Below are 15,277 nucleotides of genomic sequence, written 5' to 3'. Positions count from 1 at the left end.
ATCGGTCAGAGATGGCTCTTTCTCGCAGCTTCGACTTTGGAACTATTGAGAGTTGGAACCAGTGACAAAAATCTGACGGTAACAAGACCACAGGTTTATAAGTTACACCTCAGCGCTATTGTGGAAAGAATTGTCTGGATCCAGGTTACAATGGCATGCACGCATACATACCGGGGAGTTGTAATCCATTGGAGATATTATTGTTATTATTATTACACTGATATGCATTTAATAAACATTTCTGCCACAATTACTTGTTCTAGTTAACTAAAGTGGCCTGAATCCGAATCTGTATTCATATTTTCATTACCACGCTATATTTTTCTGTAATTTTGAAAATGAAAGTGAAAAAAATGTGGAAGTTGATAAATATCATGAGTAAAAAATAAATTCAATACGATAATTTAAGTTGTATGATTGCGTTTAGGTACTGATGGTTGTTGGTTCCGGTCCAATATTCAGATTTTATTTGTCACGCCAGGATTTTCTGTAAATTTTGGAAATAAGGAAAAACAATTCAAGATATAAACAAGGATATCAAAAAAGTCAAATAATATTTTTAAAACATATTGTAATGCCATAATATAACATTGCAAATTATAAAATTATTTATGAACCCCTAGATTATTAATAAAAATAGTTTCCAGTAATAAAAATTATTTCATATATTTAATGTAATAATATTATATTATATTAATTCCTATAAATTATTATTAATAATTCTATGGTAAAAAAAATGAATTTTTCAAAAGTTAATTTTTTTTTTTTTATATACTTTACTCTTAACTAAATATAAGTATTAGAATGAAATTCATCTATGTTGATCAAAGTAATACCATTTTCAATGTAACATACAAGAAAATTTATCATTTCAAATATTATTAAAAAATTCTTGATTTATGTTATCAGGTGCATCATAAAAATGGGCTTTTTTGACGTAGGTGGTTTATCCCGACGACCAAAGAATTTTATACCCATTCAGACGTTCAAAATATCCGTCGAAACACACCGTTTTGATGCCCTGCGGGGAATCCCTCTTTATGCATCAGCAATAATTCGCCAATATTTCTTCATTTCACTTGCCCTGGTACCATATTTCCATGTTTATCAAATTCTGTGATTGATTCCCGGATTCATTATATACTATATTGTAAAGTTTGTGTTTTTCTTATCAAAACTGGTGAAGGAGAATTATCACTACGTATGCAATCATCCTTTCCTACTTTTTCATTAGACACAGCAATTAATTTTGCAGTAATATACTGAATTAGATGATGACATCACCCTTAAGAAAATTTTGACTTTGTTCGTTTTTTCTCTGTGCCCTTCATATATACTAGACATTTACCTGCCGCTATAAGACAGCAATGTGGAACATCTGTAGCTCTTCATAGGCGTATTCTGACACTCCTAACTCTAAGTAAATCGACCTCAAAATGATTTATTGCGTACCTTTTTTTTTTTTTTTTTCCTTTTTTCGTCTGAAATACGTCAAAGGATTTTAGAAAGTAATACTGTGAACTTTCCTATCACAATTGGCAGAAAGTGTCAATTTCGTACCCCATTGCACTATGCTTCGCTTCTACTGCTAATGGCAAACCTAAACTTGCAGTCAGAAGAAATTCCTTCCTCAGAACTTGCATCCACTCCTGATTTACAGCCGAATGCAGCACACTATTTCGCTGTAATAACGGTAAAATTAAACAAACATTTTATTAAAAGAAGGTTTTCTCTCGCCTAAACGCCCAATTGCAATGTTAACTAGAAGATAGAGAAATGCGATTCATGAGTGGAAGTAACACGTCACTTTTTTTTTTTGCAGAATTTGTATATAGCCGTGGACAAAATGGGTTAAAAGAGAGAGAAAGGGAGGAAAAACTTATAAGAGCAAGGGAGTTTGGGGCTGAGGAAAACTGAATACGTAAACTCCAAGGCTGTTCGCCACTTTTCTCAGTGTGGTTTCGCTGATCCACTGAAAAAAATGTTGAAGGGGAAACAGCCGGAAATAGACGTGACGCAATAGCTGCCACATAACAGAGGGTGAGGGAGTCGTTAGAGAAGCTGACGTAAGGATCACAAGTAGACACGACGGAAGATTAAGTCTGCACATTGAAAAGGTACTTAGTCCCTTCACAGTGCTAGTGGAGTCCAGTAAACTCGCTCATATGACAAGTGTGATGTTCGATGACTGAGCCAAGACCGCCAGAAGAAACACCTGGATTTGTAAGTCTGAACTGTAAAAGTCCCCTGTGCGAATAAAGTGGGGTAACGTCGCTCATATAAGAGGGTAATGTACGAATCTAACGCAGTGCATCTTTGTCGAAAATTGTTTGCAAAATTAACGGAATCTCAATGGGCAAAGGAATGTACGTCCGTGGCCCATTTCTTTCAGGGCTCATCCCGATAAGCGTCTTAGAGGCTTAGGAAGTCGTTTGGCAGGATGAATTCTGTGGTGTTTGGGTAAAGGGAGATAAGTCATAAAAATGATTTCGGAGATAAATAAAAATTAAACTTGGAACCCTTATTACAAATAATTTTCTACACAAAAAAATAACATCAACTGCTTGTATGCTTTGATTTTTGCACACCCACTTGTATAATTTAACTTATGTGTTCATCTGGGGAACAAAATTCCACCTGGACAAAAAAATGACTTATACCCCTTTACCCGAACACCACAGAATTTATATACAGGTATTGTGTATCCGGTTTATAATGTTCACATTACTGGGCATAGGTAATCCAGAAACCTTCGTGTCACGGCCTTCTATGTGAATTGCTATCCAGGTAGCTTAGTTATCCTTTCTAGAAGATTATTTTAGGTCTCTATAATTATATTTGCTGTATAGAGTTAATTATTCTGTGCTAATTTTGGTTTTATCTAGTGCTTAAAATTTACGGGCCAAGGCAGGTATGTAAATGTAAATATTTCAGTGCACAGTGGACAATATACTGTTGCATTATATTCCGCAAAAGACAGGAGTAAACGACATCCACAAATTTTCTTCTTGACTCTCAATCCGTTGTGCTCTATATCGACTTGCACTAGAGTCATCTATTTCTTACTTTGCGTAGTATTATGTATAATGTATTTCGGCAAATGTTTTCACTTATCTCGTATGACATACAGTTGATTCTTGCTTACCGATTGTATGTTGTATTGTCACATTATTTTTACAGTATTTATATATGGAACTTGGGTCTTATGAATACTACTCTCCTCATTAATAAATATAAGCAGTATTTTAATGTTGATAGAGAATGTTTTACTCTGATTACACAGGAAGGAACAAGTGCACAATACCGGAGGAGCGAATATTTCGTATACCGGTACTCATGACGTCATCTTATTTACTCGGAAATAAAAACGAAATCACACTCCTGATCTCCTGACCTCCAACTCTCCTTCACTTCCTCTTCTAACTGTCACAACTTATGTATTTTATAGTTTATATGACTCAACTGGTAATGTGAAATCTGTCACTATAAAACATTAGTTGTAAAACAAAAGAAATCCATCGCCAACCTACAATATGAGCGGGAACTTTTTAAAATTGCACTGGCAAATTACGCAACGTATATATTTTCTGAAACTTATCAGAAACTAATTTGTCTACTCCTACCGTTTTTTTTTTTTACTATTTATTCTCTCTCTGTCATCATGGTACATTCTTTTCATTACCATTTCTATCTCTTACTTGTTATACTTATATATATTTCGAAATATTTTTTCCACCTGATGCTATATTCCTAACTCTCCTAATTCTTAGTCCTTATTGACATCTGACATGACTAATTCATACACCTCGCTCACTTTGCTATTTACATCACTTCACTAACTAATTTAATACCTTTACACTATATTCTTACACTTTACATAAATAATTAAAGCGACTCATACTCTTACCTTCCATTGTTCTACGCTGTGTCTTTCATGTCTTTTGTTTTCTTTTTTCACTTCGTCTATTTCCTGTTCCACTCGTCCAATATTATTTAGTAGACATCTTCATTTTGTCGAAAACGCCCGAACGAATCCAGTGGAACAAATCATATGTAGAACTTCGAGATAAACACTACCGTGAAATCATCGACTTTATTTGTCAGACAACTACTGTATCTTATCCCTAGTATCACATGCTCATCTGTGCTGATGTACACATTCGTTTGTATTTTTGTGGTAACTTTCGTGTGTTGTGGCCCGCACAGAAATTCACACACTGCGCAGATGTGGACTTATTATTGCCAAGCTAGTAAGTAAGTCTGTCTGAGTATTTCACATTCTGCATATTAACTTATGTTACTTAATTTCCATTTTCAGTCGTAATGGACGTGATCAAGATGGAACCTGGGTCCGACCCAATGGGTATACATTCAAGTGGTATCGCAGATGTAGAAGAGAAGAAGCCTTTATCTGAGGTATATTGAGAGCAATTACTATTTATTATCTAAATGCCCCATTTATAACTAGGGAGCACATTCCTTTGTAATTAATTGTTTTTCTTGCACGAGGTGAAGCACAACTGAAAAAAAGTTGCTGAAAAAAGTTCAAAATTATGTACGTGAAGTTCCAAACGGAATTTTATATCAAATTAAACACGTATTGTCACAAATTCATATGAGTACTTACATTCAGGAAATATATTACAAACACAAAAGTCTTGAAGTTTTCTTACTCGCATTGATTTTTGGAAGAACTTTTAATTAATTCAAAACTAAATCAATATTAGCTTACTTAAAATAACATTAACCTTTATATTGCATTGTGGTTGCTTATGATCATACAGGCAACATAATATCTCACAGTAAAATATATTCTTTTACTAGTATCTGCTGTGTTACGAGAGTTTTCAGATAAACTATTTTACTTTTTTTTTTTCGAATAGGTACACGTGAGTTCGAAGACATCAGTGCCAATGAAAATGTGGACGGACGTTATAAAAATTCACGGAGTTTTTGTGACCAAATTTTATACTATTTTTTGTTTAATTATTTTGTTCTTTATTTGCAGGAAGGAAATTTATTAGATTTGGACGTCACGAAAATAAAAACTGAATGTATAGACCACGGATATGACGTGAAATCAGAGATGACATTTGAGGAAACTGCAGTCCCAATTGTCTTTCCGGTGCTGAAGAGTGAACCTGAGGTGAGAGCAGTGTGTGAAGTTTGTTGGTCGCTAGTTCTCTCTATCTTATTTACTGGCTGGTGTGACTCTACAGTAAAGTGACCAGCGAATGTATCGGTTGCTCTCATTCTTTGAATTTCTTCATGCTGTAGTCATTACTAAATTTTTCCTCCTCATTTTTGGCATAGTGACTCAGTGTTCGGTGAATCATATTAATCTTAATGTTTTCATGGCCAGTGATAATTTTTACCTTGCCAATTTTTAACTTGGGGCCGTATTCATAAACGAGACTTTGGATGAGGACTTCCCAAAGTCGACTTTCGTAGTAAAGTTTAACTTTGTTAAAAGTCTTATTCATAATCAATACTTCCGAGACTTCGACTTTGACTTTGGTAAGTCGACATTTGACGAACTTATTCTAATGTTGGCAATCACAATCACTGCCTCCTAAACGAATTAAGTTAATAGATAGTTGAAATAGAGTAGGCATTGCAACAATCAAAGCCATCTTTTGAGTCACAAATCAATGAAACATTTGAACATCGGTACATGTTAAGCAATTGTTAATAGTTCTTGCAGCTTTATATAAGAATAATATAATTCGAGGGCTTATTGTGAAACTAACTTAAGTACAAAAATTAACATTTTAGGTGTTTACACCTATCCATAATAATGTGTTCTTCTACCTGGCCACAAAAAATCATAACTCCGTTCGAAGTCTTGTATATAACACAGTTCATAACCACAAAACATGATGGTGTAGTTTATCTGAAATAGTACTGCCTGTTAAGAATTTTGTTTTGAATAAAACATCTATTGTAGTTACGTTAGTTTCACATTAAGGAAATTATTTCATTATAAAATAATTTTGTTGTGAAGATATGGAAAATAAGATTCCACCAATGACAGACTATGAAAGGACATATTATCCTGCGTACAGTTGACAGAGTTCTTCCCTGCATGTCTGCATAAACTACTTGACAATTATCTGAAATCAGTATGTAGAAGACATTATTATGACGACAGCAAGGGTTATAATTACTCTGCAATTCCAACGGCATAACCTAGCCTCTATAGAATTAAATAGTAAGAATCAATATTAAGCTATTATTTCTTACCTATAGCGTAAAATCGCAATGAAATAAATTGTATTATTTATTGGTGGAACAGATAATCCTCTTTGATTATTCAACAATGAAGTTGAAACATGACGAGGAAATTTAATACTGTCTGTTTATCAAATCTGTACCTTGATTTGAATTTATAATCTATAATGATAAGCAACATGAGCAGCTTTAATAATCGTCTAGATGTCTTCAATATCGTCGGCAAATTCATCAATTTCCCAAATATCAGTCATTTTCCTGTTGTCCACGAACGAAAGTCAAAGTCAAAGTCTAGATTTTCGGCGACTTCGAAGTAAAGTCATGATTGAAGTTTATTTTCCTCAAAGTGTCGGCTGTGAATAGGAAGATGGTGACTTTGTACTTCCCAAAGTCAACTTTGGTCCAAAGTCTCGTCTATGAATACGACCGTTAATTATTTTACTAATCCTGTTTAGTTTATTTGAATCATATACGTACTTGCTGGCAATACACTATACTGAAAAAGGATGCTCACCGCCTTCATAAAATGTTCCCACTACTGACTTGACTTTAAAGATTGGATGAGTTGTAATTTTCACTCCTGACAGCTGTGAGCATCTCAGAACATCGTGCGAGACTCGTCATTTGCACTTTCTCTTGTCACAGTGAAGTGCAAATGTATTAAGTACGCGATATATCATACAAAATGCAATCAATTCCGTTTTTAATATTTTGTCCTTATTTCCAAATCATGTTTCTGCAAAAATTCTTATATTGTATGCTCCATTGTTAGAATTTATATTCAAATCTGCCATGCATTTATTTTCATGTAATACTGTTGTCCTATGTGTCTGTTTTACGTAATCTTCTCCTACAGGAAGAGTTTTGTGAGTTGGATCAAGTGAAGGAGGTCAAACTGGAAGTAACAGCAGAAGAGAATGAAGTCGTAACTGAGAGGTGAGTGAACTATAGGAGTACATAGTTTGGTGTTCGTTTCACTCCTTTATATAAATAATGACAACATAAACTTATGTCTAGTGTCTACGTGATTGTTTTATATGAAAACTCCTGTTTACCTTGCGGAGATATATAGCATGAATGTTATCATATCCTATCTCTATCACGAACACCTGCCCTACCGCTACTTTACCACTCCTACAACTGCCAACTAGTGGAGCTGAGGTTGCTGCTGTCAGAGATAATACCAAGGCATAGAGCTGCCTTCAACTTTTCACATTTAATGGAGAAGAGTTCACTGACCATTATCATTGACTAATGGAATGTAGTCTGGAAATATAGTTCCTGTTGTTTTCTCTGGTTTGATCCGCCAGTTCTAATAGGCTTTTGTGTATAGCTTTGAAGGAAGTGAGTCCTACTTCTCTGCAGCATGTCCATCACAGATCCTGAGTTCTAACAAAGAAATTAGTAAATCTGTGTCGATTTCACTTTTGGGATTTAGTAATATTATTGTTATTAATATTATTATTATCATTATTATTATTAATATTACTATTTTTATTATTACTATTATAATTATTACTATTATTATGAATATTATTATTATTATTATGACTTATTATTACTATTATTATTATTATTACTATTATTCCTTTTGTTATTTCCTTTTCACGGAAAACTATCTCCCTAAAATTTATCTACTCTCTCAGTAATGTCGTAATTACTAAGTAAGATTGTATTAGAGATCTTGGTGTCCTACTTGATTCTAAATTATATTTCCATGATCATGTGCAATATATTTATACCCATTCGTTAAGAATGCTTGGTCTAATTAGGTCTATAACTTATTCTTTTTCCACTCTTATGTGTTTATTAATTTTATACTATACGTTGGTTAGATCCAAGCTTGAATATGCATCTGTTGTATGAAACTCCATTACTTCCGCTGACTCGGCTAAATTGGAGAATATTCAAAGAAAATTCATTTCCTTGTGTTCTTATAGATTTTTACCAAATTCCGATTATAACTATGAGATTAAATGCAAATATTTCAATTGCGGTGGTTTGTTCACCAGACGTCAGGATCTTGATTATTTATTTTTTTGTAAAGTCATTAAGGGTGATTCCCCCACCGAAAAGGCAAATGCTGAGTAATATTTTGGCGAATCCTCGGACCTCATCTCATCTCACTACATCTCGCCAAAATGTAAAAAAATTGTACAAAATTGTAAAAATTGTAGAAAATTACTAAATTGTAAAACTATAAAAAATTTGTAAAAATTGTAATTGTAATATTGTAAAATGTTGACATGTTCCACATCTTAAAGCTTCATTGCTCATGTAAGATCTATGGAATAAAATAAATGAATGAAGGAATGAATAAATGGAATCTTTCATAAGCAATATCAGTCTTCGTATTCCTGCTAATGGTTTAAGATTTCATAAATTGTTTTATAATAAGAATCCTAAATCTTTCTCTCCGGTCTGCAGATGCATTAAATATGCTAATTTGCATGGATTCAACATGGATCCATTTAATGTGTAGTATATCTTTGAGTTTTTAACTCACTGATCTAATTTTATAATTATTTGTCCATTTTATTTCTTGCATTGGTCAATTGATTAATGTAGACTATTCCATTATTTCTATTATCTCATTGTACTAAATTTATAATTTTATAATTATTATTTGATCAATGATTGATGTAGACTATTATATTGTTTGTATTTCATCTCATTGCCATTTTCTATCATTCATTCTCATCATCATTTGTTGTTTTGTTCTGTTTTGTATCGTCCTAAACTGTAATTGGCCTTGTGCTGTTGTTTTTGCACGTTAATATTCTAAATAAATAAATAAAATAAACAAATAAATTACTATTATTATTACTATTGTTATTATTATTATTATTACTATTATTATTCTAAATAAATTATTATTATTATTATTATTACAATTATTATTACTATTATTACTACTATTATTATTGTTATTATTACTATAATTATTATTACTACTACTATTATTATTATTATTATTATTATTATTATTATTATTATTATTATTATTATTATAAATTTTTATTCTGTTCAATTCTTAATTCCGTAATACTCTTGTGTGTATTTTGCTGGGCTGTTATTGGTCCGTGTCTCTTGATGATAGAATAGCCTGTTACGTCCCATTAGAAGAAAAGGTCTTCCCTAGGGGGTAGGTCTTTAGTAACTCATGTGGTGAGTTATTCCGTGTAAGGGATATGCCTCAGAATATGGCAGTTGCTTCGCCACAATTTCGTAAAGTTTTGCTTCACCAACTAACTGTCTTCCTAATACCTGCTCACACAGAATGGTAGGCCTATATATTTTGTTTTAGTTTGGCACTTTGTGAATCATTTCACCAAAACATGGACGCTTCTATGACTTAATGTTTTAATAAGTACAAAAATGAAGATAAATACATTATTATTATTATTATTAATATTATTATTATTATTATTATTATTAGTATTTTTATTATTACTGCTACTGGTAGAATTATTTTCATTGTTATTATAATTACTATCTTTTTATTATTACCATTAATCTGATGGCGAGAACATTGCTTAGGATTCATTGTCCCATTGCACCCACCATCTTTTTAATCATCTCTTTCTAGAATGTCAACTCCTTTGTTGGTCTTGGCATGTATGCAGATGTAGATGTTGTCTGTCCATGTCTTCTTTGGAAATGCATAAGATGCAGGTTGGTGCTGGCAGTATTCCAAAGTGGTGAAGATATTTCCCGAGGCAAAGATGATCAGTGCTGATGCAGAAAGTTGCAACCCGTGTTCTCTCTGATCACTCAGCTGTGTTCAGGACTACACTTGGCCGACGGTTATGCTGCATTCCTTGTTCCTCTACGTTATTATTTGTGTTTACTGTTTGTTTTTTAGAACAATGCGGTGTTTTTTTAATGATTAAACCAGAGAAGGTGCATAGCAGGGAAAAGACCGCACTTTGTTTTAAATCTGCACGACTTTAACGGCATAATTAGTGCCTTGTTGTCAATTTGTGCACCTGAAATAATCAAAGTTCTGCTTTATTTCCAACAGATGCTTGTTCGTTTTTTAGCGCCGTGTTTTTTACCTCGTGCATTCTGTATGTTTCTGCATGACTATGCATTCCCCTGTATCCCAGTGAGACGTGCCTTGCACTAAGCTGCCAACATTGTGATGTGTGACTTCCCCACTCCGTCATAACCTTAAATAGAGCATTGTTGACATTTTGTGTGCTTGCAACACTCACAGCTGTGCACCTATAATTTAGTTCTCGTTCTTTCTGGGTTGTCGGACAATCCTCACGTATTATAAATAACAGCTTACTTTTAGGTTTTGCGTTTTGTAAGAAGAACGTTTCTGCATTATTTATAAAATAATGACATTACTTGTGTAAATGAATTAGTTCTGTTAACATTACTTCTGTAATATTAGATTGGAATTAATGCGAAAATAAAAACATAATTTTTTTCCTATTTTCTGCGTAATATTCTAATATTCGTTTCTGGAGAATTCTTCTGCTTGTTTTACTTCGTTTTCATAAAAGGACTATTATAATTTCCTATTCGTATTAGTGATTTAATTCAATAATTCTTTTGCTGCATTATAGATTATAGCATTAAAGAGAAAATAAATGCTGTAATTGACTTTTGAAACAGAAAAAATGTAATAAAATGTTCGAAGGTTGTATTATTAATACCGTGTATTGTATAAAATAAAAATTATACCAGGAAACAAAATCCTTAAGCAAAAATCAGTAACTTGAGCTTCGTACCGTATTTCCAGTAGCTCCATCTATCTGACAGCATGCTCTTCGCCATGTTATAACTCTTACGTGTTTTCTCCCGGCTCAATGACTGGACCTAAACTCCCTTACCTAGTTTATATTCATTCCAGTTTCCAAGAATTTGGCAGTGGCTAGAGATCCGTTGCAATGGGGTTATTTTACCTTGTGATTTGTCCTGATGGAGGTTCTGTTGATAGATATATATTTCTATAGAAGCAGGACGAGTAGTATTACTGATAGAGTGGTTAGCAGTTTCTGGATCTGAGATGCCTACAGAATATCTGAAATTACCTTGTTAAATGTGCTCTCCCCTTTCGATATGTAAAACGTCAAGCATCTGTACTATTGTTTACATTATCACCATTATTATTACCACTATTATTATTATTATTATTATTTGCTGATAATACTACAGATATTACTACTACCTGTACCACCATTAGTACTGATTTTATTATTATTATTATTACTGTTATTTGTACCATAGTTGTTTATTTAATTGTATTAATTGTATCACTGTCTTGGACTTCTATTGTCCAGTGTCTGTTGTCCTGCACATAAATAAAAATAATTACTTGAAAAATTATTGTTATTACTATCATTATTGCTGTTATGATAATTATAAGTACTATTACTTCTAGTTTTTTAAAGATAACCTGTGCAAACGTAACTAGAAGATGAAAGTCTATTATCAGTTTCTAGTATAATACTGTGCTTTTGGCGCATATATTTCTTCATTGGGAGTCTACACATTCTCTCCACTAATAACACTTATAATTGTTAGTGTTGCAGCTAGCCGTAATACTGGAATTGCAAAATTCTGCGAAAATATTCCTGAAGAGGCCGACGGCAAGAAATACGATTGTGACATTTGCGGACTGTCTTTTCTCGACGTTGCAACACTCAAACGCCATTACCTCGTACACAATTGTAAGAAGCAATTCAATTGCGGTCTGTGTGGTAAGTGCTTTTCCCGATCGGGTGATTTCAAAAAGCATTCACGCGTTCACTCTGGCGAGAAACGATTCTGTTGTGAAGTTTGTGGAAAGTGCTTTTCAAGGTCCAACGATCTCAAGAAGCATTCAGTCGTGCACACAAATGAGAGGCCATTCAGTTGTGACGTGTGCGGAAAGTGTTTTTCCCGCTTGGAAAAACTCCAGTTGCATTCACGCATACACACTGGCGAGAAACCATACATTTGTGACGTTTGTGGAAAGTGCTTTTCAAGGTTAAACAACTTCAAGAGGCATTCAGTCTTGCACACAAACGCGAGGCCATTCAGTTGTGATGTGTGTGGAAAGAGTTTTTCGCATTTGAGATGTCTCGAGAGCCATTCACGCGTGCATACAGGCGCGAAACCATACCGTTGTCACGTGTGTGGGAAGTGCTTTTCATACTCCAGCAATCTCAAGGAACATTCACGCGTACACACAAAGGAGAGGCCATTCAGTTGTGACGTTTGTGGGAAGTGCTTTTCAAAGTCCTTTGTTCTCAAGCAGCATTCACTCGTGCACACAAACGAGAGGGCATTCAGTTGTGATGTGTGTGGCAAGAGTTTTTTGCAATTCGCTCATCTCCAGACACATTCACGCGTGCACACAGGCGCGAAACCATTCAGGTGTGATGTGTGTGGGATGTGCTTTTCATACTCGTTCTCTCTCAAGAGGCATTCACTCGTGCACACAAACGAGAGGTCATTCTGTTGAGACGTGTGTGGAAAGTGTTTTTCAACTTCATCAAACTTTAAAACACATTTAGTGATACACAGTTGAGAAGCCATTCAGTTGTGATTTGTTTGGGAAGTGTTTTGGACGTCCGGTAAATCTCCAGATGCTTAGTCGTGAAAAACCATTGAGTTGTGATGTGTTTTCAATGGATTTTTCGCGCTCGGAAAACCTTAATATATGGTATGGTATGGTATGGTATGGTTTATTCTCACTCAAACCTTTGGTCCTGCTCGCCCTTCACATTATAGTATTCGGGCCAGCAGTCCCTTCCATATACTATTTACAACTTGCACAATACTCGATGTTAATGACCGACACCTCTTCAAAATTTAATGTTCACCCACTAAGTCGTTCATGTTCGTTCACCACACTTCCTATATTTCTGCGTTTATTAAATATTCCTTCTTTCCCTCTACTCCTACCTTCTACTATTTCCTATTCCTAATAACAACGTAACAATTACTTTTTCTACTCAGTATTTTCACAGACCCAAGTTATTTGACATATCACTACAATCATTTTACTGTACTATGGTCTTAACTAAGCCTACCCTCTGTTAGTTGCTTTACATCTATCTATATTACTTCTTTGTCCTACTGATACCTATCTAGTCTAGTCCTACTTTTAGCTCCTCTACTCTTCCTATCTTTACAGTACGTCCTACTCATTCCTACTAATTAAATAAACTCATCATGACCCTTCTAATATTTAAACACTATTTACCCATATTCACTGCACCCTTAATTAATCCTTCATTCCACTGACACACCATTTCCTTAGATTGTATGCTGGTTTATCCTTGCTGCTCTCCGCCTTATTTACCTTCTCTATACTTTCACTTCTTACCCCTAAACCCTCTTTCTTATCCCTATCGTCTTTCTTTTGCACCTTAACCTTTCCCAGCTGTTGGCTCACGTTGCCTTCATTTCTTTCGCTGACACCACACACGTCTACATTACCGCTCTTATTCGTTTGACACATTACACTCTTGTTGTGACCTTGTGGTGACGTCACTACAGATTTCTTCCATACGTTCATGCCACTTTTCCCCTCTCGACCCCTCACGGTCTTCCCTCTCTCTTCACCTTTCGCCATCCACCGGGCCGGGGTCGTCGTTCTGTCGCCGGAATTTGCTGTCCTCGACAAAACTCGGACTTCCGCACTCTCTAGCATGTCAGGTTTCTTGCTCTTGACGCCTTCGTTCCTCGTACTAAATGAGTTTTCTTTGACTATCCCCATTACTTTATCCTTAAGCATTTTTCTTTTTTCTTCGCTTATATTTTCACCTATTCCAGATTTATTCAGGCTGTCCAAACATAACTCTACGTCGAAAGTCACGCCATTAATTTTTAACTTGTCCTTCACTAGCCTCGCGTAGTGACCGTTTGCCCTTGCCGCTTTCAAAAAAGGCACTAACACTTTCCTCCTGCACCTCACTTCGTAATCAAAGTCACTATCGATGCTAATATTAGAGTCTTTTAACTCACTCTTTTTGCTCATTATCATATCCTTTACCATAGAGTTCGCCAATTTGGCTAGTATAGGCCGGTTAGCCCCATGCCCCACTCTGTAGACCTCTTTCACTTGCCCGTTACCAATATCTAATCCCATCCCCTCCCAGCACACAGTCAGTATCACCTCATATGTTTCCCAAGATTGCCCTCTTTCCTGTTCTTCGATCCCGAAAAATACTAAATTATTCTTTCTCTTCTCTTCGTCTAAGTCTTTCACTTTCCTCTTCAACATCATGTTCTCCTCTTGCAATTCTTCCATCTTCTTATTAATTTTAACGATGCTTTCCCTAAGACTTTCCGGATCCATTTTACTCGAAACACTCACTTCACAATTCTTAAGCTTTAGAACGATTTGTTTGTACACCTTAATGTGTATTCACGTATGGATACATAAGAGATACTCTTCAGCTGTCGTTTGTGTTGAATGCGTTTTTTTATGGCTCGCACATCTTAATATGCTTTCATTTGTTTACATAATTCTATTTTATAATAAATATTTAAATATCAACTACTTTAATCACTGTATTGTTTTATTATGTTAGCTTTAATTTGTACTTCAGCAAGATAATCTTTCATTGTTCTTAACGTTTATAATAGATTGTCTAGGTTTTTTAATCAGGTAATCTTTTATTACTTTGACTTATATAGTAATTGTAAATTTAACATAAATTTTAATTATAATTTTAATTGCATTGTTAATACTATAGTTGTAATCCTCAGCTAGGTGTTAAGATTAGGCTTGATGGCATTATTTCTACCAGATTAAATAAATAATTATATAGTATACTATACTGTTCATAAGCCAAAAGCCATATGTTGGATCTTGTGAGGAAGGTCTTTTAATGCTAAGTCGTATCTCAAATGGTGTTTACGCTTACTGCCTGGCGAGAAGCGAGTGAATTTTTAAGTTTTGGCTTAAATTTGTTCAATAGGGAAGTGTGAAATGCGAAGCTGCAGAAGCTCGTTATCCTCCTCACTTATGGAATCAGTTCGAAGCAGCTAGGTCAAGTGAACCACGCACATTAACACAGAAGCATGGCACAACCGCTTC

General features: G+C 34.5%; 1 protein-coding gene across 3 annotated transcripts in view; it reads left to right on the top strand.

The window, feature by feature from the left end:
* Positions 1 to 2,441: 2,441 nt before the first annotated feature.
* The window catches only part of LOC138692023 (zinc finger protein 235-like), a 40,705-nt gene continuing 27,869 nt past the window's right edge, over positions 2,442 to 15,277 (top strand). Inside the window, exons 1-5 of one of the 3 annotated variants that reach the window (XM_069814819.1) lie at positions 2,442 to 2,737; positions 4,319 to 4,416; positions 5,009 to 5,146; positions 7,088 to 7,167; positions 11,770 to 14,797. In XM_069814819.1, the coding sequence (XP_069670920.1) occupies positions 2,650 to 2,737; positions 4,319 to 4,416; positions 5,009 to 5,146; positions 7,088 to 7,167; positions 11,770 to 12,691 (1,326 nt within the window). In that variant the 5' untranslated portion in view covers positions 2,442 to 2,649 and the 3' untranslated portion in view covers positions 12,692 to 14,797. Of the gene's footprint in view, positions 2,738 to 2,773; positions 2,912 to 4,318; positions 4,417 to 5,008; positions 5,147 to 7,087; positions 7,168 to 11,769; positions 14,798 to 15,277 lie in introns of those variants that run through there. The other 2 variants (XM_069814821.1, XM_069814822.1) reach the window with 2 other exon arrangements.

Source organism: Periplaneta americana, chromosome 16, assembly GCF_040183065.1.
Source record: "Periplaneta americana isolate PAMFEO1 chromosome 16, P.americana_PAMFEO1_priV1, whole genome shotgun sequence".
Classification (NCBI taxonomy): domain Eukaryota; kingdom Metazoa; phylum Arthropoda; class Insecta; order Blattodea; family Blattidae; genus Periplaneta; species Periplaneta americana.
This window is presented reverse-complemented; position numbering and strand designations above follow the sequence as displayed.